The sequence below is a fragment of the Sycon ciliatum genome, chromosome 2 (genome assembly GCF_964019385.1).
Source record: "Sycon ciliatum chromosome 2, ocSycCili1.1, whole genome shotgun sequence".
NCBI classification, from domain to species: Eukaryota; Metazoa; Porifera; class Calcarea; order Leucosolenida; family Sycettidae; genus Sycon; species Sycon ciliatum.
In genome coordinates this window covers 18,064,521-18,090,878 of record NC_088644.1, presented here as the reverse complement: position 1 = coordinate 18,090,878, position 26,358 = coordinate 18,064,521, and the positions used below count along the sequence as shown (strand labels likewise).

Genomic DNA, 26,358 nt, shown 5'->3' with positions numbered 1-26,358 from the left:
TCTAGCTTCACTGTCTAGCTTCAGTGTACAGTGTACATGGTGGTAGGGGTTTGGGCTGGATTACTACATGTGCAATTACTATCTGCTCCACTACAATAGTACTTCGTTTGAAGTGCTTCGAAGTAGACAGCAAAAATATAGACAGCACAACAAAGTTTAATATCACGCATGGAGATGGAACTGTGGGCGGCACATTGAAATGCAGGAATATTACGGCAGCAAGAAAAGCAAGAGAGAAACACTTCAATAGCGCTATAAATAAGACAATTAATGCCGACGAAAACCATGAAACAACAATGGAATGTTAACATGTATTTTTAAAAAAGATTCATAAAACGTTTTTCCTCAATGGTCAATAGTGAATTTACAATTTTCCATTGAATAGTTATTGAGCACAGATAATATTGGATTGTTCTCCCATAATCACTATTCAATGTAAATTCACTGATGACCATTGAGGAAAAAACGTATATTAATCTTGTTTTAGTAGTACATGTAGTCTTTTTCGGTGTTTGTGCGCAGCTAGCTCTATTCATTGCGTTAATAACAATCTTTTTTTAATACATAATATTACATTTCATTGTTGCTTCATGGTATTATCATCAATTGTCTTATTTATGGCACTATTGAAACTGCTTTCTCCGAAACACCTGTTTAGAAACACATCAGTTTTACATGTATATAGAAATAATAGAACTACTTGTACGAGAGGGAAAGGGTGTTAGAAAGATACGAATTTATACGTACAACACAAGCATAAAATCATAAAATGAGTGTGGTGATAAATTCTGACTGACTGATTTACTCACGGATAAAACAGTGCAAACGGTATGATATTGTAAAAAAAGCACAGGAAGAACACGATATACTAGTAGGCTACTTGGGAGCTGAACATACAAACGGACACACATCCTATACACACACAGTGAAGAACTACAAACGGACACACATCCTATACACACACACAGTGAAGAACTATAAACGGACACACATCCTATACACACACACAGTGAAGAACTGCCAAAGTGGTGACAAGATACCACATGAGCTAAGTTAACACGGTTAGTTTGTTTGCGCCAGTCCAGCCCGATCATGCACCAGCCTAATTCTGTAAGAGCAATGTGACAGGAAACCCATTTTGTGTGAACATGCAAGGTATGAACAAGTTCAGTTCTAGATACAGCAACAGTATTCCTTCTCTATTCAATGCAAGCCTATCTAAGTAAAGGTATGTAGAATGTGTGTACAGCAAATGTACAATGTATTTACACACGATATCGTGCATGCATCAAGGTTTCAACTGACACAAACGCAGGCAACAAACCGCCTTACAGAGAGAGCTACATCACCAAACGACTTGTTGGTCCAGAAAATCCACCTCCACATCCACCTCCCAGAGGCGGTGGTGGTGGCGGTGGTTTGTATCCAGGTGGTGCTGGAGCAGGTCCATACACAACTGTGGATGATTTCTCCTGATTGCACAAGCAAGTACACAACAGAAGATACAAGAAAAAGACGACACGCATACAGCGCTTAATCCCAACATGTTTGGGCGAGCTATTTAGGAGGGCTCTGATCATCAGAACCACCACTTTCAAACCATCCTACAGTCCATTAAACAAAACAAAAAAGATCTCTGGCTATGGTGAGCTCCCATGGTTGGTGATTTTAGCGTACACGGTGCCATGCCGCGAAAAAAAGGCACCTCAACTGGGGTTCGAACCACACAATGGGCTGTTGCGAGTTGAGTCAAATGGATTTACATGGTTTCTCAATTCAGTGCTTTTGTGGCAAACCCTGACCGAAATCCTATTCTTGTTATGGCTCGCTTTTGGAGAAATGGACTTCAGGAACATAATAGGAAGAGCATTCCATGGAATCGCCACCAAAATCCTTAAAAAAAACTCAAAGCCTGACCCATGTATGGCCAAAAGCAATATTACCATCTCTTTCTGAATGGACTGTCCACGCAGTAATGCCCAAATATTAGAGAGGTTCCGCATAACGTAATTACGTTAGTAAAAAACGTAGTCGATCTACGGAAAGTCTTACGTAAACTGCATGCGCATCTGGGTTCCGCCATACGGAGTTTTCAAATCACGTAGCTGCCCTTGGCAACTCCGAATGCAGCAGTGTCCGACCAAATCGACCTGGGGAGAGAGTCATAAATTTGTACCCAATCCACTTACGGACCAGCTACGTTATCAGAGCCCTATCTACGTACTCTCCGTAGACAACTTTCCGTAAGTGGAGTGCAAACTCGCGAATTCACGGGTTTTTCCCGCCCACTAACGTAAAGTTGCTCAACTTTACGTAGTGCGGAACCTCTCTAATGTCTCTACTTCAATGTGTATCCATGGTATCGACAAGTGGGAAAACTATAATACTGTAAACCGTGAAATTATTGCCATGGTCTAATTTCTGCAAAATTCGCGACCGCGTGGAAATCGCGAAATTTAGACAGCGCGAAAAGAAGATCCATGAAAGGTTTAGCAAGAATGCCACAGGTTTAGCAAGAATGCCATTCTGCAATCGCAAAATTAAAACCTCACAAACCTGTCCGGATTCTGAAAACGCGAACTAAAAACGCCGCGAAAATTTCACGCTTTACAGTAGGTCAGCAAATCAGAAACAGAGATCAAACGTCCTGTTGTCAAGAACGTGCCCAGTATGATGCAGAGAATGTAGTGACCTATGCGCACAGATACTCCAGGCATTCGGATACTAGTAGCCCGGGGTTCAGACAAGGAGGTAGGATTGTAATTGACCCCCCCCCCCCCCCGGACTTGGAGAGTAAATGTTAACACATACCTTTTCAAATAGAAGATTGTCATTCTCCACCTCCTTTGCTAGACGTGCTGGAACTAGCGAGCGTTGCTTCTGCTCTTCGGATGACCGTGTTTTCAGCCAGTTGGCTAGATCCTGCACAGCAGGTACAGTCGCTGTGGTCGCTGCTGCTGCTGCTGCTGCTGCTGCTGCTGGAGGTGCTGGTGGTGGAGGTGCTGGTGGTGTTGATGAAGGTGGCGGTGGTGATGATGAAGGTGGTACTGCTGCTGCTGCCAGTGCCGTTAGCCGTGATGGTCCTCTTGATGTTACTGCTGGTGATGGTAGTGGCTTTCCTGGTGCTACTGCCGATGATGCTGCTGCTGCTGCTGAGATTAATGGTGAAGGTGCAACAGAAGCAGGCACTGACACATCTACACAAGAATCACCAGGTGTACTGGTGCTAACACCAGCTGGCCCTGCATAGTTGTTGGTCTTGTTGCTGTGACGGCAGCCGCATTGGTTATACACTAACATGTATGCAGTATCAAAAGTACTGCGGCCTACATCCAGTGCAGCCTTCAGTGAGGAAAACTGAATGTTGGAGTCATTCAGGCGATACCATGGTTTTGCGAAGCCATTCGTAGCATTAGCTGATGGCTTCTGCTGCTGCTGCTGCTGTACGCTAGCGCCTCTCGATTCAGGAGCAGATTTAGTAGGTGCATGTGCGGATGGCACATTAGGCATCGATGGGCAGCTGGTATCCATGGGAGTATCCACAGCAGGTTGGTTAGACGATGGTACATGAGCACACACATCAGCAGCTGGCAATGCATTGGAGTCTGGCATAGGTGTTTCACACGCCAGTGTATAGTAGTGGCCATGCTCAGTACTACCTCCAGCATGTACTACAACAGCACTAAGCTCATAGCAAAGTACATGCTGCTTGCGCTCCTGCTGTTGCTGCTGTGTGTCCTGGCAACATCTTGAAAGGGATGGAGGTGAGGCACAAGCAATCTCTTCATCACTCATCTCCTCCTCGCCAATGCTGTCACCGGAACTATCACCACGGTCTCCACTGCTACCGGCACAACTATTTGCACATGTTGCAAGTGTAGAAGATGAATGACTCGATGGTGAACAGGGGATATGTAAGATTTGGGGATAGTCGACTTTCGTTAGAATCTTACTTCTCTGCTGTGTAGAGCGATCAAAATGAAATCTCATTAGCGTAATGAGCAGCTGATCAGGTGCCTGAACAATGTTGACCTGGCGTTGACCACGCTGTCGCTGTCCACATTTACTACACTCATAAGCATTCTCACCGTCTAGAGCCTCCACAGACAAGAAGTCTTGCAACATATCGTTGAGATTCTCAGCTTTTTCCGAGGATACAGGTAGGCTAGGAATCAAACCCTTAGGCTTAGCAATAGTGTCCCCACAAGCACCACCATCAACTGCTGCTGTTGCTGGAGATGCTAGAGTAGTTGGACGCGATGGCATAGAAGAAGATTCAATTGAAGCAGGTCGCTCTCCACCACGTATACCAGTTGCCACTACTACATGCTCGGGAGAATGTGTTGGACATGCATCATCTTGTACCGCTGCCGCAGCTACTCCTCCTGTGCTTCTTGCAAACTTCTCAGACTGTTCCCGGCATGTAGAATGACCATCCTGAACCTTCCCAACCTTCCCACCGACAATGCACTCTCCCTTTGCACTAGTAGCAGTGGTAGCACTAGTAGCAGTAGAAACAGTGGTGGCATCAGCGGCAGCAGATGTGTCCACATCCGTACTGCTGGTAGGGGTATGTGCAGCTATGTCAAGACTCTCACAATCCATGTCTGAAGAGGAAGAGTGGCAATGACTACGGCCCTGATCATGCTGATGACACTGGGCATGAGTTGGTCCTTCGCATTCATCATCAGTCCCAATGTCTATAGATGTAGACACGGTGACTTCGGAAGCAGTGCTGGAATCAGTTAAAATCAGAGGAGGAGTGTTGGGTGGAGTAGGCAATGTGCACACTTCATCAACAGTGCTGCTCCTCGGTGCCGCCGGTAGCACAGTGTTAGCTGGCTGCTGGGCAACAGTAGCTGCTTCTTCAGCCTGTTTGACTGCAGTGCTGCTAGATACGGCTGCTCCGCATGATGATGAGGTGGAGCTTGGAAAAGCCAGCATCAAGTCAAAAGCTGACTCAATTTGAGATGATTGGTGAGTGCACACACAACACGTATACTTTGTATGCAGTTTGAGCTGGAAATGGCGCTGAACACAGTTGTCTGGACGGCTCGACTGCTGACCTGGCTTTGTGTCAACTATTGAACTGCATCCATCACCACTTCTACGAGCACTTACACAGGGATTCTCTCTCTGGCAACCCTGCTCACTTGATCCAGTTGAAGACGTCTCTGCCTGTCGCAACTGCTGTTGCTGCTTGGAGAGCTGTGTGTTGATTAGATCTAGCACATGTCGACAGAACTCAGCACAATCCTGTTGTGTTCCAGGGAGAAAGTGACTGGGTCGCGCTATCTCCAAGAACTCCTTCGGAGAGTAGGCTTGCCGCTAAAACACATAAACACACACACACACAAGCACACACGTACACACAGACCTTTGACCTCGGACGCCCATCGCCTGAGGCAATGATAGCGATGCTATAGTAGAAAGCATAGCAACTTGTACTGCGATTGCACCATTCAAGAGCTTGCAAGGCTGAAGAATTGACTGCCACCATCCAGCCTGGTCTACACCACACAGCTTTTTGAAGTTACAGTAAATATCGGATATAACGTGCCCCTTTGATTTTCGAAAATGTATCACTATATCCGGTGCATCACTATAGCCGATTTGCATGTTTGACCGACACATGGCACATGACTGCACATGAAATGATGCGTACACGCTGGAAAAAGCATGCTGAAAGTGCATGCATGCTCCGCGGACTGTGTACCGGTGCATGACACAGAGCAGTGCATGGCAGTGCAGTACGAGTACAGACTGTACATGTACTAGAACTTCGATACATCATGTGGCATGGCTGCTTCTTCAGCGTGTTCTCCAAAAAAAGCCTGAGCTGGATCCGTGCTCACGTAGATCGTAGATCTACTCGGTGTCCAACGAGTTGCGTAGAGCCAGAAATAGACATGAGTGGCTGTGTACGTGAGTTGGCAACATCATCGTGAGAGGCAACACAGCCAGAAACGGACAAGAGCATGCAGAAAGATCACTCTTGATCATTATATGCGATATTTTCCTGTACATTTGATATGGTTTGCTTCCTGAAGGCCATCACAATAAGCGATATATCGGTATAGCCGATAATAGTGTATATAGTGATATTTTAGCTGTATTTTTTCAGATTTGATTTTGATTTTGACGTGCTCTATCACTATAACCGGTATATCATTATATCCGGTCACTTTATAAACGATACTTACTGTACATTACTTTCGGCCAGTGAATCCACATGCACACGCATACATAATTCTTCGACAAAAGGGAGCATCCTGCTTACTTACATGATGTACACATAGACTAGCCAGTGGCCGCACACAACACCTGAACTGCTTACCTTAGTGAGCAGAAGGTAGGCCATTACACGCTGCAAAGCACCAATCAAGGACTTGCTGCCATCCTCCGGACAAGGAGTACACAAGAGCACGGACTCGCGGAATCTTGGACCAACACCGCAACAGAAGAAAACAATAAGCATGATGATGATGCTGATGATGATGATGATAGAATGCATTCTTCGACAATGAGACTAAGTGAGAACCAGCACTGCTGCTGCTGTCACCACCACTACCATGACCACCTCAATGCATGTGATGCTGTAGTGCACACACATAACAGCACACACACACACACACACACGCACACTCAACCATGCATGCACACACATACAGTACACTGTAACACCCTAGTTACAAGCAGCAGTAAAGGTGGCGGGGCAACTGAACCACCAGCACCCCCACAGGGCACCAGCTGAGCAGAAGGACCCAGCAGCAGCAGCAGCATCAACAACAGTGTGGTAATCAACTGAATACTCTGACTGATAAGAACACAGTGAGAAACAGAATGACAAAAGACAAAAACATTCACAGATGTGAGAATGTAACACGTAAGAAGGCATGGGTAAAGCACATACAAACTGGTATGTGTGTCTAAACTCTAAACACGTGACAAGTAGCCAGTTAGACAATGCAACTGCATAGTGTTATAATAGCACCACAATCACTAGTATCACCACCAGCAACTATGACACAGACAGTAGCACCAGCAACTATGACACAGACAGCAGCACCAGCAACTATGACACAGACAGCAGCACCAGCAGCCATGGCACAGACAGCAACACCAGCAGCCATGGCACAGACAGCAACACCAGCAGCCATGACACAGACAGCAATACCAGCAGCCATGACACAGACAGCAATACCAGCAGTCATGACACAGACAGCAGCACCAGCAGCCATGGCACAGGCAGCAGCACCAGCAGCCATGGCACAGACAGCAGCACCAGCAGCCATGACAAAGACAGCAACACCAGCAGCCATGGCACAGACAGCAGCACTAGCAGCCATGACACAGACAGCAGCACTAGCAGCCATGACACAGACAGCAATACCAGCAGCCATGACACAGACAGCAACACCAGCACCCATGGCACAGACAGCAACACCAGCAGCCATGACATAGACAGCAGCAACACCAGTCATGGTACAGACAGCAACACCAGCAACAAGGACAAAGACAGCAGCATTGACATCAACAACACAGACAGCAGCACCAGCATCAAAACAAAGCCTGCAGCAATAGCAGCAGCAGCAACAAGTCAGCAGCAGCAGGAGTACCAGCTTAAACAACAAAGAGAGAAACACCAGTATGAAAAACAAAGACAGAAACACCAGAGACATTAGAGAGGTTTTGCAGTGCGAACGTTCGCGCAAATTTTTGTTTGACATCACGAGAAGTGAAACTTCGTGCGAAGGTTCGCAGTTTTTTGCTCGCGAAAGTTGCAGGAAACACGAAACAAACTTTCGCAGTAATTTTCGCTCATCGCGGACCGGTGGTGCAAGGTGAGCCACCCTCAATCCTCATTTTTGTGCTTGATCTCTACTCTTGGCAAGGTCCGCGAATGCTAGCTTTCCCATAGATGTGGCAGCCCGTTGCTTCATCTCCGGAACCATCTCCGATCTCCTGCCTGCTCGTCTTCTCACTGCTCAGAGTCGGTTACATCAATGATGTGTCATCAATGATAACTTGTGCCCACAATTTCCATGTTACAATTTTTTTCCTTGGCTCACTATCTGAGTTCATCAATGATGCCTTCTTCTTTTTAAAATTTCAGGTGTTGATGTGCCAGATTACGGCACAAGCCAACCCGTTTGTCTGTGGGTCTCCGGCCATGGACAACGTAGTCAAAGAGCTCTCGTCTCAGGCAGTGATTCGGGGTGCCGCCACTCGCAACAAACAAATAATCGGATGAAGACCACTTCTCTAACAAGCGCGAGTGCACACATACTTTCTTGGAGCAAAAATCATGAAAAACACAAATTTCGCGCAATGTTCCCAATAGTTTCGCAAGCCGGAACGCGAAAATCATTGCGAACGTTTGCTCTGCAAAACCTCTTTATTGTTGGAAGCAGCGCCGCCTTACCCAGAGTTCATAAAGAATGCTTGTAGCACGGAGTTGACATAGCATGTGTTGCCTAGATTACGCAGGCCAGCTTTGCCACACACTGCACGGGATGGATGCCTAATGCTGGCTAGTGACGTATTTGAAGACGAACTCAAGCTAGCCAGGTCCAGATCTACAGGCTTGCCAGCAATAAGATAAGGCGCCTTTCGTTTTCCACCATTTTCTTGCTGGTGGGATCGCTTGAGAGCTCCCAGTATACTCCAGGAGTTGGCCTTGAAACGCGTCGTCAATGTTTCCGCACTTGATGTGTCGTACCTCTAAACAATACAAACACACAGACAGAACAGAATTCTGTTTACTTGAGTATCGTACCGAAGGTATGTGCACTGTCAATAACAACAAAGAAAAAGAGAAAAGGCATAACTGCACAAAAATCAGTAAAATAAGTCCAAATTATCAATGCATGTACTTGAGATATTCATAAGTGAGGGAAAGTCGGAAACAGGTAAAGTCTGAAGAAAAATTGACTGTCACCACCAGGACTCGACCAGGGACCCTCGCTTATGGCCAGCGAGGCTCTACCACTACAAGCGATGTCAGTAGAGAGGTTCCGGAGTACGATTTTTCGTGCCAAAATCCGTATTTTTATGTCAGCGCCTTTAAAGCCATGCCTTGTATTCGAAACACCGCTGCTTTCCTAGCTATTTTAGATGCAAAAGGACTCACCCCATTCCGTAAAAGTCAAAGTCCACGCAGACATTTCAATCGAAACCCACTTGTTCACTCTTCCTGCTGGACTGTAAGTTTGTTATTATGATACTTATTCCTTCATTTTTACAAAACATACTAGTACTTCAAATGAATTTATGAAGCCCATGGCTTTATAACTGGCTTTTCCCGCAGAAAATCAATGTTTCTTGTACCAAACGTGTACGCGAATAATCTTTCTGCACTCGATGACGCAAAATCTCCACACGAAACAGGGTTCGTATGAAAGCCAGTCCACACGGATTCTCCGTGCCTAAAAATCGTATGAAGCACGCCTCGAAAAATCCGTACCGCCCATACGGATTTTGGCACGGAAAATCGTTCCCCGGAACCTCTCTAATATGTGACGACCGCTCAGTATGGTGGTGAGTGAGTACACGGAGCCAATGCCCTAGGGGCCTCTCGCGTGACTACTCGCAGTGCTGTGTTGGAGCGCTAACGGCTAAGTCTGTGAACTGTCACCCTTATTTTCAGTATGCTACATGATTGTATTTCAGAGTGCTAGAATCTGTTTTCAGAGTGCTAGAATCTGTTTTCAGAGTGCTAGAATCTGTTTTCAGAGTGCTAGAATCTGGCGCGCAAGTATCAATGATGTCCGCAGTACACTTATGGCGCATAGCAGTGTCATCTTGCACCTTTTCTCCATGTGTTAGCACTTAGCACGTCTGTTACCTCTAAGCGCGGGATCACGCCTATTCATTTTATTCTATGTATAAAACTGTACTTTCAATGGGACGTATTCATCCATTTCCCGCCATTAGGTTTTGCGGGGCAAGTCCACTACAACCGTACACACTGTGATACCAGCTCTGCATAAAAGGTCATGAACTTTGTGAGGTCATACTCCTAAATGTACTACTGTATAACGGGTTGTACCTGCCAAGTATGGGGTAACTTGCCCCGCAAAAAGGTGACGGCCATCTTAGATGCATACCTCCCATTCTCAACCTTCATTGAGGAGACCTTAGTGGTCGAAACAGAGCTGTATGGAGGACATTATATTCGCCGATACCTCCAACTTGGAGTCCTGTTAATGGTGTGAATGAGGTCGGCCAGGAGCGCATGCGGTGGAGGTGGAACTGATTCTTTTAATAAGGCCAAAACAAAAAATAAGCTTGTTTCCGGTCGGCAACCCCTCAAAAAGGAGACTCGGTCGGCCGGAATGAAACTTTTTTTGGATAATTTTTTTGGTTCCTCAATCGGTGTGGTATTGATGGACAAGGGCACCTACACATGTACATTTTGCATAATTATATCACGGCAAGGATCAAAGTCAAAGTTGACTGACTCACTGTTCTTGTACAGCATGTGGTGTATTCCTGTTTTCGTACATCCTGAGAAATCAAGCAAACAGCTCGAGTCCTTCCAGCTCCGTTATTCTAGCTCGTATCGACCCCGGAGGGTTTCGAGCAGACAGCTGAGAATCTCTGCTACCTTGTAGGTGTTTCGATTGTGGAATTCGGTTGAGATTTGACTGAGTTATTACTCGTTGAGTGCACTCGCACACATGGCATTGCCACCGTTTGTATACATTTGGGACCAAAAAAAAAGTATCAGAATTTGGGAAAAAGTGGCCCGGTCGGGCGACCGGAAACAAGGTCATTATTTGTTTTGGCCTAATATTAGATGTTTTCCAGGAATTCGGTGGTGAATATTCGACACAAAAAAACATGCCTTGACTTAGCTATGCCAGCGGCTGGCCTGCACTATCACTTGGCTTGGGTCGGGTCAGCTGTGTATGCTCTTAAGCTACCCCCAAGAAATTTATGAGTGACATGCCGGCCTGAACTTACTTGGCGATGTGCTGAGTACATCATCGAATACATTTCACTATTCCACGATCGTCAATTTATCTGAACTTTGGAAACTCAAGAGTTGAAGTTGTCACCTATCAGCTTTGCCAGGCACCTGCTGCTTTCTAAAAGTCACCAAGGTCACTTGGATGGCTATGCCCAGCCAGGGCTCCAAGAATGAAACCGTGGCTATGCCGTTTTTGCTACATTGCGAGAGTAAATGGCGTTGCCGCTTTCGAAAAACATGGGAGAAGACTTCTACATGACTTCCATAGAGAGGGATTTGTAAAGGAGAATGAAGATTCAGTTCAAAACAATAGGAGTAATAATACCTAGCTACAATAGTCCTTACATTGATGCATCGTAGAACCTCATCGGAGACTTGCACATTGCCAAAATGCTGCACTAAGACTCTGAAGATGTGGGAAAGCTCCGTGAGAAGCTTCATGGACTGAGGCGTTCCTTCTTCTTCAAGCTGTGCAAGGACACCAGCTACACTTGGTAGCACCTGTTGCAATAACAACAATAACAATGTATAGGTAATCTTCTCAAACAAGCAAAAACAAATACATGAAGTAGTCTTCCAAATTATAAAACACTACAATGCAATGAATGCCCATACTAAAGTTAACATTCACTTTTCCACAAAAGTAAGATACGGCACGACAGGGGTAGGCCAGGGGCACGTGCTGCTTGAATAAAAATAGTACTTAACACAAGCATCTGCATGCCGCACTCACACAACGAGCAACCAGCTTGGGGAACAGGAGGGTTTGTCAATTGCTTTCCCAGGCTCCGAGTGAGTGACAGCTTAGAGCTGTGTGAATGTGTGTGTATGGCAGCTGGGCAGGGCCCTGCTGCGGAGGCTGAGTGAGCCGTATGGAGGCAGCCGGGCAGGGCCCGGCTGTGGAGGCTGAGTGAGCTGAGGAGCCGTCTGAGTGTGAGAGGCTGAATGAGCCGTATGAGGAGCCTGGTAAGCAAGGTTGACTCCCCTCCGTGTATTTACAGAGTTTCGCCAGTAGACGGCATCGGTGTAGTTATTGTAGGCCGGTATGATAATGGATACCGACAGGAGAGAACTAGAACAGGAAACAGGATGATGACAATAGTGGAGTGGGTGGGTGGGTTGAGAAAGAAATCCAATGCCAATGCGGACACAGAAAGAACTGAAATCAGGAACAGTGGACTTCGGAGACCAATGAGCGTGTGAGAGTTTGTTGGGAACAGAACATGCGCCTTCTGTGTTAACATTTTTGTGCGTGCGCAAAAAATCATTTAAAAGTAGTAGAACTCCGATATGGTGAGCCAAGGAAAAAAAATTGTAACATGGAAATTGTGGTCACATAACTTGTGCCCACAATTTCCATGTTACAATTTTTTTAAGTAGTAGATTCGTCTATTATTCCACTGGTACCATAAGCATTTATGACAGTGTGATACATGATGCTGCCCTTGAATATCATGTGATAGTTTTCTCTTTGATCCCCTTACACGTGAATGGTACGTGCCAGTTCTGGAGAATCCTAGACGTGTTTTGAGAGGACGGTACTGGTTTATTATTACAGTAATTGCATGCATGTGATGTGCCGACGTCTAGAATAGAATATACCGCAGGCTGTATATGTATTTGTAATTGGTGTTTGCCTCCACTTCCTTATTGATGACCCGAAGATGCCCAATGGGCGAGATTTCGGCAGTTTATCCTATGTTTAAAACCTGCGTTAGAGTGATTGGTTGAAGTGTTTTCAAGTGTAAAGAACATGCAGCGATGGTGTCTAAGGGTGTGTTCTTTTTAAAAAATTCTCGGAAAATTAAGAGAACAGGCAAAAAGTTGGACAAACCTTTCTATTAGTGATGTAACGAACCATGAATTTTACGAACGAATAATCTAGCGAATACCACTCAAGCGAACAGACGATTATTCTACTATGCCACAAAAAGTGTACATGTAGCAAACACACAACACAAGCGCTCAGACTCGAGTCAGAGTAGAGTCTACCATGGTCTACCGCGCGTAGTCTAGTCGTTGTCTGCAACACAGCACAAAGTCTATGCATTCAAGTCAAGAGATCTAGAGTCGTGCGCGCGGAATGCAGCGCATGGACTTCGCCCGCCTGCGAATATTCGAATTTTCGAACCTTCAACCTAGATTTTATCCTATCGATTATTCGTTGAGGTCCAAGAGATCGAGGAAATTCGAATAATCGATTATTCGTTACATCACTACTCTGTATATCTCAAGAACTGCTGACAGTTCAGTGGCCAGCTTGACCATGCTCTTGAGTGCTTCACAAGGCTCGCAGTCTGGCCAGAGCATGCAAACAAAAACCTGTTAAGATTAGCATCCATTGCGCACCAGCTCCAACTAGGTCAGTTATATTGAGCTAAAGGTAGAGTACACTGTCAAGAGCAATGGAAGCCTCCTTTCATCACACCCAAGTTCGAGTATAGAGAGCCTACTCGAAATACGGAAAAACATCCCACATGTCACCATTACGCTTACCTTAACGAAGCAAATGGGAGCATGCTGCACACCAAGTAGGATATGCCGTAGAACAGGGAATACTTCAGCGCGACACATGGACTGGCGAAGTGATGCAAATAGCTGTAACAACAATAGCAATGGACAGGTGGGGGAGGTTCAGTGCCCTTGTCAAATTCACCGCAAAAATACTATTGACATATTGGCAAATTAATTCCGTTGTGACTCAGAGTTTCATGGCTGAACCAATCATCAGACAACGATAATGGAATAGGAGGCAGCGCTGGTATATCTAAGTGGAGAGAGGTGTGATAATACGATACCGAGAGGAGTAATCGCGTGAATGTATACAGGGACATGCTATTTCAGAGGCAGATGCAGTAGGCGCAGGTCTAGCACTAACAAGCACGCGCTTAATCTCGCTCACACACCACACACATACTAACACGCACACACATAGTAACACCCACACACATACACGCACACACTAACACACACACATATACACCCACCCACAACACCCTAACTTGCACACGGGCGCACGCACACACAGACACCCACCCACCCACAACACCCTAACTCGCACACGCACAAGCACACGCACACACGCATATACACGTGACACACCCCTATAGATATATGCACACACACATATACACACATGTCCACACGCACACACGCATACACAGGCATCTGCATTCGTATGACAAATCTAAGCGCACACAAAAAGCGCACTCGTTGTCTGATGATTGGTTCAGCCATGAAACTCTGAGTCACAACGGAATTAATTTGCCAAGGTTTTCATTGTGTGCCTTTGTGTACGCCGCTCTGCCTGAATCAGGCATTGAGCACTCTTGCAGAACCAAAGCATATTGCCTCTGTCTAATTATAGTTACTGAAATTTCACAAATTTTCGGTGTACTTTTATTTTCGGTACTTTCGATGCGTCTGTTTCATACCTCAAATTTCAATACACCGAACAAACACTAACACACATCATGCAATAGGGAACTTGTTCCGATGAAGAACTGAGACCCCGAGTTCTCCGATAGTGAGAGACCCGCTCTGGTACACAATGCTCTCCGTTTGTGAGAGACTCACTTCTTCCGCCCAATGCTTGGACACTAAAAGTAATGACTGTTCTCTTTCTGTTCACCCAGAAGTCAGAATTATGCTTGAACATACACAAGAATAATACCCTCGCCGGGCAAGCTCGTAATCAGGCATGCGTAACAGCACTAGCAGGCAGCTGCAAGCAATACTAGCACGGTAGTCTACAGTACAATGCAGTGGTACACGAACTACATGAAGTAAAAGGATGAATCACCACCGATATGACAGCCAGAGTCCTGTGGTCTCTTCTGACCACAACACAGGGTACAATGAGACACGGCCTATGGCACTCAATGCATAAAGATTGAAACATGACACTATTCAAAGCATCCTTCTGAACATTCTCCCCTTCCTCGATGTGTGGAGCACTATCGAAACTAAACACCTAGCTTAGCAACGTCTAGTATAGTATCGACAGCTAGAAAGGAGAAGCAAAGAAAATAACACTGCAGCAAACGGCTTGCCTAATCTACAGCATGAAATAGTTGACATTACAAAGTCTAAAACCATGTGATGGTCTGACCCGTCTTAAGATGTTCACTCAGCAGGTGACTCAATTGGGCACAGCTTGCTGATAGGACGGATTAGCGTAGACTTTCCAACTTGCACTTTCACGACACGCACATGTCCGTCTCGTCCAGGAAATGTCTCCAACACTCTTGCCAGAGGCCAGTTACCGCGAGGGGTGTTGGGACTCAGCAACAGCATAACATCTCCGATCTTGACGTCATCATGAGGCTTCCGCCATTTCTTGCGCTGGGTAAGTAACGGAAGCCACTCCCGTATCCATCGCTGCCAGAAGTGGTGGACTAGTTGTTGGACTCTCCTCCAGCGCTTCCGCGGGTTGAAGTCGGTTGTGTCGACCGATGATGGTGCAAATGTTCCTCCACACTGCCCGAATAGGAAGTGGTTCGGCGTAAGAGGCGGTTCATCTGACGGCGAGCTGGATGTGTACGTCAATGGTCTTGAGTTGATGAGACTCTCAGCTGCGACGAAAGCTGTGGTCAGCTCTTCGTCTGTGATGTCGGCAGACTTCAAAATCGCTGACACGGCTCGCTTAGCCGCACGTATCATTACTTCGAATACTCCACCGAAGTGAGGGGCGGCCGCCGGGTTGAACTGCCATGTCACCCTCTGATCCGCCACTGTCCGAATGATCTGCTCTTCATCCATTTGCGCAACAAGATCCTTCAATTCTCCTTGTGCGCCGACAAAGTTGGTGCCGTTGTCCGAGATGACCCGTTCTGGCAGTCCCCGTCGTCCAACAAAGCGGTAGAAGGCATTGAGGAAGGAGTTCGTGTCCATGCTGTATGCGATCTCCAGATGTACTGCCCTCGTGGCCAAGCAAGTGAATAGACACAAGTAGCGCTTTGTCCGCTTTCGCCCGCGGCCGTGTACTGTCTCAAACGGCCCAGCAAAGTCAACTCCAGCTCGAGCGAACGCCCTGAAGGATGGTGTGATGCGGCTCCGCGGCAATGGTGCCATCACTTGCTGTGTGGGTCTGGCCTTGAGTAGCTTGCATCGCGGACATTTCCTCTCGACGTCTCGGACGGCTTCCCTCCCAGCTACTATCCAAAAGCGGCTGCAAAGAGATGCGTACACCTGGTTGACGCCTCCGACATGCTGAGCTTGGTCGTGATATTGCTGGACGATTAACCTGGTTACGGTATGGTGTCTTGGCAGGATGATCGGGTTGACGGCATCTCGTGGCAGAAAGTCTGCGAATTCAAGTCGACCACGGCAGCGTATGACACCCTCCTCATCGATGTACGGACACAAGGACCTCAAGGAACTACGCTCTGGAATGGATTGCTTGTTCCGGAGCGCTGGCATCTCCGCATGAAACGCTTCTCCTTGCGCAAGCTTTATGATCTCCGTCTCTGCGGCTGCCAATTCGTCGGGCATCAGCTCCCCTCCCTGACGATCCTCCTTTTGTCGACGGCAGTTCTCACCGAACCGCAGCACCCGCGCCCACAGTCGTACTCCCCGTGCCCAGTTGATGAACCTGTTGGCATGGAGTGGGCTGGAATCGTCAACGTTAGCGGTCACTTGCAGCAAGCTGACCGTGGTTCCAGATGATACGGCGCTCACTTTCTTCTCCTCTTTCCGTGCCTCGGACTGCGGATAGGCTGGCACTGTTCCCATGGGCCATTTTTCCGGCTCTTGTTGGAGGAAAGCAGGGCCATTCAACCAGACGGTCGTGTCGAGATTGGGGACCGTTGTACCCCTAGAGACCACATCAGCTGGATTCTGGTCTGTGGGAACATGGTGCCACTGTGACGGTTGGCTCTGGTTGTGGATCTCGCTGACTCGGTTCGCCACAAATGCCTTGTAACTTCGGCTCCTGCCTCTGATCCAGTAAAGAACATTCTGACTATCTGTCCAGAGTACCACGTCTGACATAGCTAAGCCTAGCGCACGAGTCACGACGCTTGCCAACCGAATTGCCATGACGGCCGCCATGAGCTCCAACCTTGGAATGCTCACTGAATGTAGAGGCGCCACCCTTGTCTTGGCTGCGACAAGGCGAGTTTGAACGCCACCACTGCTCTTCACACGAGCGTATGCGACGGCTCCATAGGCTTGCTCAGAGGCATCAGCAAATACATGGCACTGTAGCTTCGACTCCGTCGCTGCGATGCCGGTCGTCAGGTCGAAGTGTAGACATCTCGGTATCCGAATCTTGGCAAGCTCTGGCAGCTCATTGAACCACTGCCTCGTTTCCTCTTCCAGGGTAGGCTCTAGCGGATCGTCCCATTGCAGACCGGCAGACCACATTCGTTGCAGTAGCATCTTCGCGCAGACTGTGACTGGCGCCATGAAGCCGAGCGGATCGAAGATTGTTGCTGCTTTCTTCAGTACAGCTCGCTTCGTGAGCTTAACTTCTGTTGGCGGTGGTGAGAAGGTAAAGCCAAAGTTGTCTGTGCTCGCATCATACTGCACACCCAGCGTCCTGATGGTGGGCAGCGCTTCTCCGAAGGCGACGTTGGCAGCCCGGTCCACTTCAGGGATCTTATCCATGATCTCCTGCGAGTTCGAAAGCCATTTCCTGGCGTGCATGCCTGCTTCGCCCCAGAGGCTGGTCAGTTGGTGGTAGTTGTCGATGCCAGCGCTCACCGACGGTGCGGAGTCCAGGCTGTCGTCCATGTATGTCGACTCGAGGACGGTTTCAGCGGCGTTCGGGTACTTCGATGTCGACGTTCGGGCATGCTCTTGCGTGACCAATTGCGCGAGGAAAGGCGAACAGTTGACGCCGAAGACGACTCGCTGAAATTCGTACACTTCCGGCTTCTCACTGGGATCCTCTCGCCACAGAAATCGATGGAATGGCCTGTCCTCCTCTCTCAGCTGGATTTGTAAATACATCTCGCTGATGTCGCAAGCCAGTGCCACCGGGTATTTCCGGAACCTCAGTAGCACCTGGCTCAAATCTTGTTGGAGCTTAGGCCCTTGGTGAATCACGTCATTGAGCGACGTTCCTTGCTGCTTGGCAGATGCATCGAACACGATGCGTACCTTGGTTGTGCTTTTGCCCATCCTCACAACTGGAAAATGTGCCAATAACCACCTGGGGACGCTGTTCTCACCCACTGGCACACGGCGCACGTAGCCCTTGGCTTCATACTGCTTGATGGTGGTTCTGTAAGCTGTGGACACTTCCGGCTGCTTTGCGAGCCGCCGTTCTGTTGACTCCAGGCGCCGGAGAGCCATGTCGTAATTCTCTGCCAGGTCCGGGGGCTTCTTTCGCCATGGAACGCCGACTTCATAGCGCTGGTCGATCCTCGACATGGTCGCCTTCGTCATGCTGACCACCTGCTGATCATCTGCGCTGATCACCGTCTCAGTTTCTGCCGGCACATCCTCCAACTCCCAGAACTTCCGCAGAAGCCTATCGAGTGGTTCATGCATCTGCACGCCGTGAAGAGTGATCCCAACGCCAGTGTGTCGAGCAACTGCTGATGGTGCTACACATGTCCATCCTAGCGGCGTTAGTCTGGCTACAGGCTCGCCCGGCTTTCCGGGAATGTCTCGCAGGGAAACGTGGAGGTCAGCGTGGTCCAGCCCCAACAGGACGTCTATGGTGCTGGAACGACATAATGATAGTGGTGGGAACTGGACGCCTTGGAGGTGCTCCCACTTTCTCCCTTGCTGCTGCCAGTCGATAACGCTGAAATCCCCCACGACTTTCTTGGTGGTGTAGAGCTCGACATCGGTTCTCAGACGCCCGTCCAGACTTTGCAGCTCCAGAGCCACTGGGGTGGTGAGGAACACCTCTTTGTGGCCGTTGAGGGTGTGAACAGACATCCTTTCCGGTTGCTGTCCCTGAACTCCCAGTTCGGCTGCTACATCGCTGTTAACGTAAGAGCGAGTGCTTCCGTCATCCAAGATGGCATTGACAGTCATTCGTCGGTTGCCGGCGATCAAGACCACGGGTATCGTGCGTAAGGACACAGGCTCTCGCTGCAGCATTGCAGTGGTGAGACCGACGTGCTCCCCTTCCGTGCTAGGCGCTGTCTGGGATGCCGCAGAGCAGTTGCACGGAACATTGTGAGTCACTGGGCCACTAGACTTGGTGGTGGCTGGCTTAGGCTCTGCCGTCGATTTGGCTGCTTGAGGCTTAGGCCTGCCTGCCCCGTTGTCGGATGCTGATTCACGGCGGGGATTATGCAGCAATCGGTGATGGGACTTCTGACATCCGTCGATTCCACATGTCCTTGACATCTGACATTCTCTGCCAGAGTGCCCTCGCCCGAGACATCGGAAGCATAGGCCAGAACTCTGTGCCACCTGCCAGCGTTGCGTTGGTGCCGAGGCCTTGAAGGTTAAGCACTTCCAGACCGGATGGCTCCCTTTGCAGTGAGCGCACCCAGGCGCCGGTTTTTCCTCCTTCGCAGTCACGAGTGTCACCGGTCGCACAGACTGCGATTGCCGGCCAGTATTGCTACTGCTGGGTTGGCTCTCTATCAGCCCGTCGACGGTTTCCATGGCAGTCGTTAGAAACTCCGCCTCCAGACTACACCATTCCAGGAAAACTTCAACCGATTCTGCCATCCTCTTGTCATGGCGCCAGCGATGGTACTGTGCCAACATCTGCCGGTCAAGCTTTTTCAGCAGCTTGCCATAGAAGGTACCAGGCTGCAGCTCCATTGCCCGTCCAGCATCCCTCAGGTTGGACACTGCCACTGTTAGCAGGTCTACGAATCGCTCCAAGTCTTTTGGCTTGTTGACCCGGACAGGCTTGATGTTCTCCAGCTCCTCTGTATGGATTGCGATTCGCCGCCGCTCACCGCCGTACTTCCTTTCAAGCAGCTGCTTCGCTGCATTATATCCCCCGGCCGAGTATCCCAGGCTCTCGACAGCCCGAAGAGGTTCGCCTGCCAGGTACTGTCGAAGCTGCAACATCTTCGTCTCTGGTGTCATGGGCGCAGCGTCGATGCATGCCATGAATGCTGCATGCCACCCTTCAAATCTGCGTTTGTCTCCGTCAAACACCGGAATGCTGATCTTCTGCAGTTGCATCCACGGTCCAGCTGCATTCGCACTAGTGCCAACCGCTGGCGGTTGACCCTGAAGCACTTGGCAGTCTTGGGGCTGCAGGCCGACTGGCTGATATCCGTATCCCCCATGTCCTGAGTAGGAAACTGGGTTCGCTTGTGATGGCACTGGCGGTCGTCTACCAGCATTCAGGCCGGCTGCTGACTGACTGTTCTGAGACTGAAACACCGGCGCTGCAGGGTTCGGGTACGCATTGCCCCTGGACGCCGTTCTAACAGACACAGTCCCGCTTGCTGACGCTGTCACTGCCGCACTTTGTGATGCCGTCGCACTGCTACTCACACTACCACTCGTAGATCTAGCAGGCTGCGGACCGTGCGGTGCAGCTGGTGGCGCTGGTCTGTTGGGTGACGTCCCTGGTGCCGGCGTCCGAGTACCAGTCTGACTGCTCGCCCCGAGTTGCTGCACAGGCCGCGTGGTGCTCGTCGTTGTCCCGTCCTGGGACGCTGTCAAGTTCGAAGACGAAGGAGGGCTAGCGCTGGAAACGGAATTCACCGTGCTACTCGCACTCGTAGCGGTGACGCTAGCGCTGGTTCTACGAACTATAGCGGACGCTGACTCAGCGGACTGATCTTCTGCTTCCCTGTCCACATGACTCATGAGGTTCATCCTCACTCCTTCTGAAGACCGGTCTCTGTGATTGTATGCTTGATCGATTGTTGGCCTCTCGTGGTCAACCACAGTATCAATCGATGACAGGTAATCGCGTGCTTGGCCGTGCGGTGAGCTGTAACTGATACCACTTCTGGAGCGCGTACGTGCAGGCGCACCTAACCGAGACGCAGTACTGGCAGTGGTGCGTGAGAACTCTGAAACTGGCTCTGAATCAAAGTGTTGCTGTTGGCCATGTGATGCAAAACTGTAGCCCGTGTTGGTTGACTGCGAAAGAAATGAAGCTAGTGCATCTCCAGCGGCGCTGAGCTGACTTTCCATTGTCTCTATTTCTGACAAAACCTTTGTTTTCCCAGCGATGTCGCCCTGCACAGCATAACAACCCATCAAATCCGCCATCACTGCGGTGGCCCTCTCGTATGCCTCCTCTAATTCTGTGAAACCGGCTACAACTTCTTCGGTACTGCACTCACCGTTCGTCATGGTCACCAGCACACGTCTGCGAACTTTTGTGAAATCCCCTTTTGCCTGCGTCTTCCAGGCCCGCAAGGTTGACACGTCTGAAACTGCGTTGTCGGAAGTTCGTGTTGACAGGGACCCACTCTCGAGTGGCGCATCACTGTCTCCTTCCACTGGTACTGCGGTTCCGGTTCCTTCAGCGTCCGACGCCGCTTGCGTAGGAACGCCTTGTGTGCTCGAATCGCCTTCATCCGAGTTGCCCGGTACCGCCGGCTCTATCTGAACTGGTTCGTTGCTGCTCATGGCTCTACATAGAAACCATCCTCTGCTACCAATAAATGTTCCGATGAAGAACTGAGACCCCGAGTTCTCCGATAGTGAGAGACCCGCTCTGGTACACAATGCTCTCCGTTTGTGAGAGACTCACTTCTTCCGCCCAATGCTTGGACACTAAAAGTAATGACTGTTCTCTTTCTGTTCACCCAGAAGTCAGAATTATGCTTGAACATACACAAGAATAATACCCTCGCCGGGCAAGCTCGTAATCAGGCATGCGTAACAGCACTAGCAGGCAGCTGCAAGCAATACTAGCACGGTAGTCTACAGTACAATGCAGTGGTACACGAACTACATGAAGTAAAAGGATGAATCACCACCGATATGACAGCCAGAGTCCTGTGGTCTCTTCTGACCACAACACAGGGTACAATGAGACACGGCCTATGGCACTCAATGCATAAAGATTGAAACATGACACTATTCAAAGCATCCTTCTGAACAGAACTGCTTCTCTGTACCGAAAATTTCTGTTCACCTAACCTAGCCTTTTGCTCTCATACCGAAAATATTGAGCACCGAAAATTTCTGAAACTAGAGTACGTGTTTTCCAAATTTTCAACATTCCCTTTACTATCCTGAAGAGAAGGGAAAGAAAACATTTGATAGATGAAAGGAAGTGTCTTCTTGATTCTGTGGATTTGCGTCTTTGCATGCGAAGGTATAGATTACGAAATTATTATTATTCGAACTCAGATGGCGAGCGAAGGAAAAAAATTGTAACATGGAAAAATGTGGGCACAAGTTACTTAGTATGCGATCAAGTCCAACGAGTCCATGCGATCAAGTCTCTTTGGAATTAGCACTAATATCCATGAACCTTCCAAGTTGGAAGGCCGTTGGTTAGCGCTATCGAGCAGTGCTTAACTCCTTGTCAGTTTTGTGCTAGATTGTGCACGTCTGACTGTTCAAAATCTGGTTTAGTTGGTGGATTCGATCGCATAACTTGTGCCCACATTTTTCCATGTTACAATTATTAACAAGTAATATTATTATTCAACGCAATAAATAGAGTAAGCTGCGCACTCAGTACAAACACCATTAGCAAAACTTGTTTTCATGTAAATAAAGAAGCTTGTTCCTAAACGTTTTCGTCGCCATCTCGTCAGAGGATTACTGGCAAATCAACATTAGCTCTAAACTCAATATATATACGCACAATGCAAGTAATAATTTAGACCCTAACTAGCGCGAGAAAATGAAAAACAAGTTTTGCTAATGGTGTTTGTACTGAGTGCGCAGCTTACTCTATTTATTGCGTTGATTACACTTTTATCTCCACGTAAGCTTTTTAAATATTATTATTACTATACAAAATAGGTTCTACTTCACGGGCAACAAAGAGAAATCACATAGAAAACATGTGTCTGGGATAGAGTCTGGCTTAGCACCAGCATTTGGCAGCACACAGTCGGAAAACTACCTTTAAGAAGTACCGAATTTAGAACGAAAATTTCGCAGTGCACATCCAACATGATTTTTTTTCTGAAAGCAGAAAAGAACTTTTTTGAGATATTTTTATTTGGGAAGCCCAGTAATACAAGCGACAGCCAATGTACACTGCAGAGTAGAGTCCTGATTAGACATACCCTCGGTAGAAAAGCTTTTTCACATCTTATATTTAACTCGGATGGAGAGCCAAGGATTAAACTTTTAAAAGAAGAAAGGACCAAAGGTTTACAAGTTACCCGTATTTGTCGAACACTGGCAGTTATAAGCTTGATATTGATGAGTCATAACGTGCAACAGGTAGCACAATAATGACTGCTGTGGTACTGACATTCAATGACCTGACGTTTAGCTTCATCATGTCTTGAATGCGCACGCCATCAGCCTTCCAACTCGGAAGGTTTTAAGTTGTGAAATAACTTGAGAAAGGGGAAGGTGAGCGCACTCAAGACGAAAACAAGCTAAACGTCACAGCGAACCAAGAATGCTACATGTAGCTGTGACAAGAAGATGACGAAAGACGAAGGACACACACACACACACACACACACACACGCACACCTCAGACATGCCCATCGCGGAAGCGATGATAGCGAACAGCTATGTTAGACATAGCAACTTGTGCTGGGATTACACCATTCAACAGCTTGCAAGGCTGATGAATCGACCACCACTAATTTTTAGCCGAAAAAATGAAAAATGAAAAAAAAACCTCATTTTTCATTTTTTTACACGCACACACACACAACACAGTTGAACGCACAGATGCGTGCACGAGCACACACACACCACCACCGCCACCACCCCCACCAGTCCACCACCACCCCCACCCCACCCAGTCCACCACCACCCCACCCAGTCCACCACCACCCACACCACCCACGCCACCACCACCCACACCACCACCACCACACACCACAGAGTACGTTCATGCATACGAAGTACCCGTGAGTTTTCACACCTCTCTCAACTGCATGCAGTGCACCCTGCATTGCCACTTGTCACATCTGTTGACTGCATGCACTCACTTCTGAGCGCAATTCAGCCCTGTTGCAGGTCGGATATGGCACTTGGCACACTAAAAGTCGGCCGCAGGTCGCACAGCGCAGGTGGTCACTTATTCCAGTGCAGTTTTTATTAGTACTAGTTTTTATGCAGAACTGCCGGTGCATAGAAAAGCAGTTAAAATTAGGTTAAAAAAGAGGACCATAAGTTTACAAGTTATCCGTTTCGTCTAACACTAACGATGATATGCAGGATACTGTCGAGTCAAAATGTGCAACAATTAGCCCAAAACTGACTGATGTGATACTGTATAAGTACAAATTTTCGTTCACGATATCTTTCGTTGGATCACTCCACCAGCAGGTTCGTTACGTACTAAATTTCGTTTTTGGTCGAGAGCTGTCACCCCGAACGTTCAGAAGGGGTCACTTTAGTTTGGTACAAACTTAAGCTATTTCGTGCCCCTAACGAATATAGCGAAAGTTAATTCCAAACGAAACTTTGTGCTTATACAGCACTGACATTCAACGACCTTCAACAGTATCCTGCTTATAATCGGTAGTGTTGGACAAAACGGATAACTTGTAAACTTATGGTCCTCTCTTCTTTTTTTAATGTTAATACTTGGCCCTCCATCCGAGTTTAATTAAAATTAGGTGGTCGTTAATACTAGAGGTCGCTAAACCCAAATTTTAATACACAACACGCACACAATATACACGCACAACACACATACACACACACACACACACACATATACCATCAATAACTTACATTTTCAAGACGGGGTAAAAGGACGGACAGCAAGGACATAAACTCTTTTTTCGCTAACAATCCCTCCATGAACTCAGTCAGCCAGTAATGTAGACCATCCACAGGAAGAATCAACAGCCAATCCATCAACGTTCCAAGGCATGTTGTGAGGCTTTTAGCAGTCAAGTTGCTGTCGAAAATAGCACATCGACATGCATTCGTCACTTGCGAACGAGGCAGCGTGCACAGTGCTAGCGCAAGGTAGCATCCACGCAGCTCACCGTCACGGCTGCCGCAGAATGATGGCACCAAAGGCAAACCATCGTTAGATATCGCACTGAGAATTGTCTTCAGGTTGACAACAACTACATCTGCATTCCGCGACCATAGCATTGCCAGACATTTTGAAATAGATTTCATGTCAGCAAACGGCGGAGAGAGCCTGGCAGCACTGGACTGTCTAGAGCCTCTAGCATTGGCATCGGGTTGTGACCAAGTGCAGTGTGCAAGATATATTAAAAACTTGCGGCTAACTATACTTGTTGGAACAACAGTTGAACTTGGTAAACAAAGGGGGTGGTCAGTAAGTAACCTCGCCATCTTGGCCAATACTGATACAGAGGTTATGATGACGTCTGCAGCTGACAGCCACGTACATACAGCATTCTTCACTTTGGCGCACACCAAATGCCGATCGTCCATTGGAACAGCGTCCACTACACACTGAACAGTGTCGAAAAGTGCTTCGGTAGGCTGTGCGCTCAGATATTCCACCAAACAGCCATTCACAGCGCTCCGTAGAGCTGGCAAGTACCTTTTTCCCGCATGAGAAATCAGGCTTCGACCAAATGCCCGGTGAACCCTCGAGTCCTCGTCCAGTGACCAGGAAATAGCAGAACTTATCAACGAACTACTTGCACCTTTGTCAAGCCTTCCAGTGTCAGCTTCGATTGCTCTCTTCAAAAGTTCATACTTGAGTGATTCAGAATGTTCTGAAGCTAGGATTGACTCCACAAGATCATCCATCGCCATCAAGCAAAACAAGATGAAAGGAAGTATGATGAACAGGGGCTTCTGCTGCAAGCAGCTCTATTCTTTCATTTCTAACGTCAACAAATTCAAAATCTCTTATGCCACTTCGGCTAAACTCAGAGCTGTACTACATGTACTACTAGTACATAAAAAAAAAAAGAAGGCTAGCTGAACTGCTGAAGGCAGGATGGCTTTCCAGCGGAACAGCTACAGACCAAAGCAAGCTGCAACTGACTGTGTAAAGACGTGGTAGATAACTACAACTAACTTACTATCAAAAATATTGTAACAGAACTGTTACTTTGTCCAGGACCAAACTCGTCACTTGTCATTTGTAGACTGTAGAAGAAGTGTAGTAGAAGTGATTCGAACATTCCACAATCCACACGTACATCATCATGGCATTCATGCATGCGCATACATCTGACAAGTGACATCATGATCTTAGAGCTCATTCTCTCATCAATCATCATCAGGGAGTCGTAAAATACTTTTACGACTCCCTGATGCTGATCATCATCATCATCTGATCTGACTGCAGTGCTAGAATGCACACGTACACACGTACACGCGCTACGGTGACGCGCACATAT

At 47.8% G+C, this 26,358-nt stretch overlaps 1 protein-coding gene across 1 annotated transcript; it reads right to left on the bottom strand.

The window, feature by feature from the left end:
* Nucleotides 1-138: 138 nt before the first annotated feature.
* On the bottom strand, nt 139-26,042 carry LOC135809030 (ubiquitin carboxyl-terminal hydrolase 38-like). Its single transcript, XM_065322290.1, has 7 exons — nt 24,755-26,042; nt 13,472-13,573; nt 11,321-11,476; nt 8,426-8,724; nt 6,338-6,440; nt 2,812-5,328; nt 139-1,472 (listed from the first exon to the last, which is right to left on the bottom strand). Exons 1-7 carry the CDS (start codon nt 25,763-25,765, stop codon nt 1,341-1,343), a joined length of 4,320 nt encoding a protein of 1,439 aa, XP_065178362.1. The 5' UTR covers nt 25,766-26,042; the 3' UTR covers nt 139-1,340.
* Between the last annotated feature and the right edge of the window lie 316 nt (nt 26,043-26,358).

Bases quoted from the DNA above. Each gene is read 5' to 3' on its own strand.
- LOC135809030 (XM_065322290.1), bottom strand. From the start codon at position 25,765: ATGGCGATGGATGATCTTGTGGAGTCAATCCTAGCTTCAGAACATTCT. The intron at 13,574-24,754 runs GTAAGTTATTGA...TTGTTGTTACAG, and splicing joins TTTTACCCCGTCTTGAAAAT to CTATTTGCATCACTTCGCCA. The intron at 1,473-2,811 runs GTATGTGTTAAC...TTGTGCAATCAG, and splicing joins ACAATCTTCTATTTGAAAAG to GAGAAATCATCCACAGTTGT.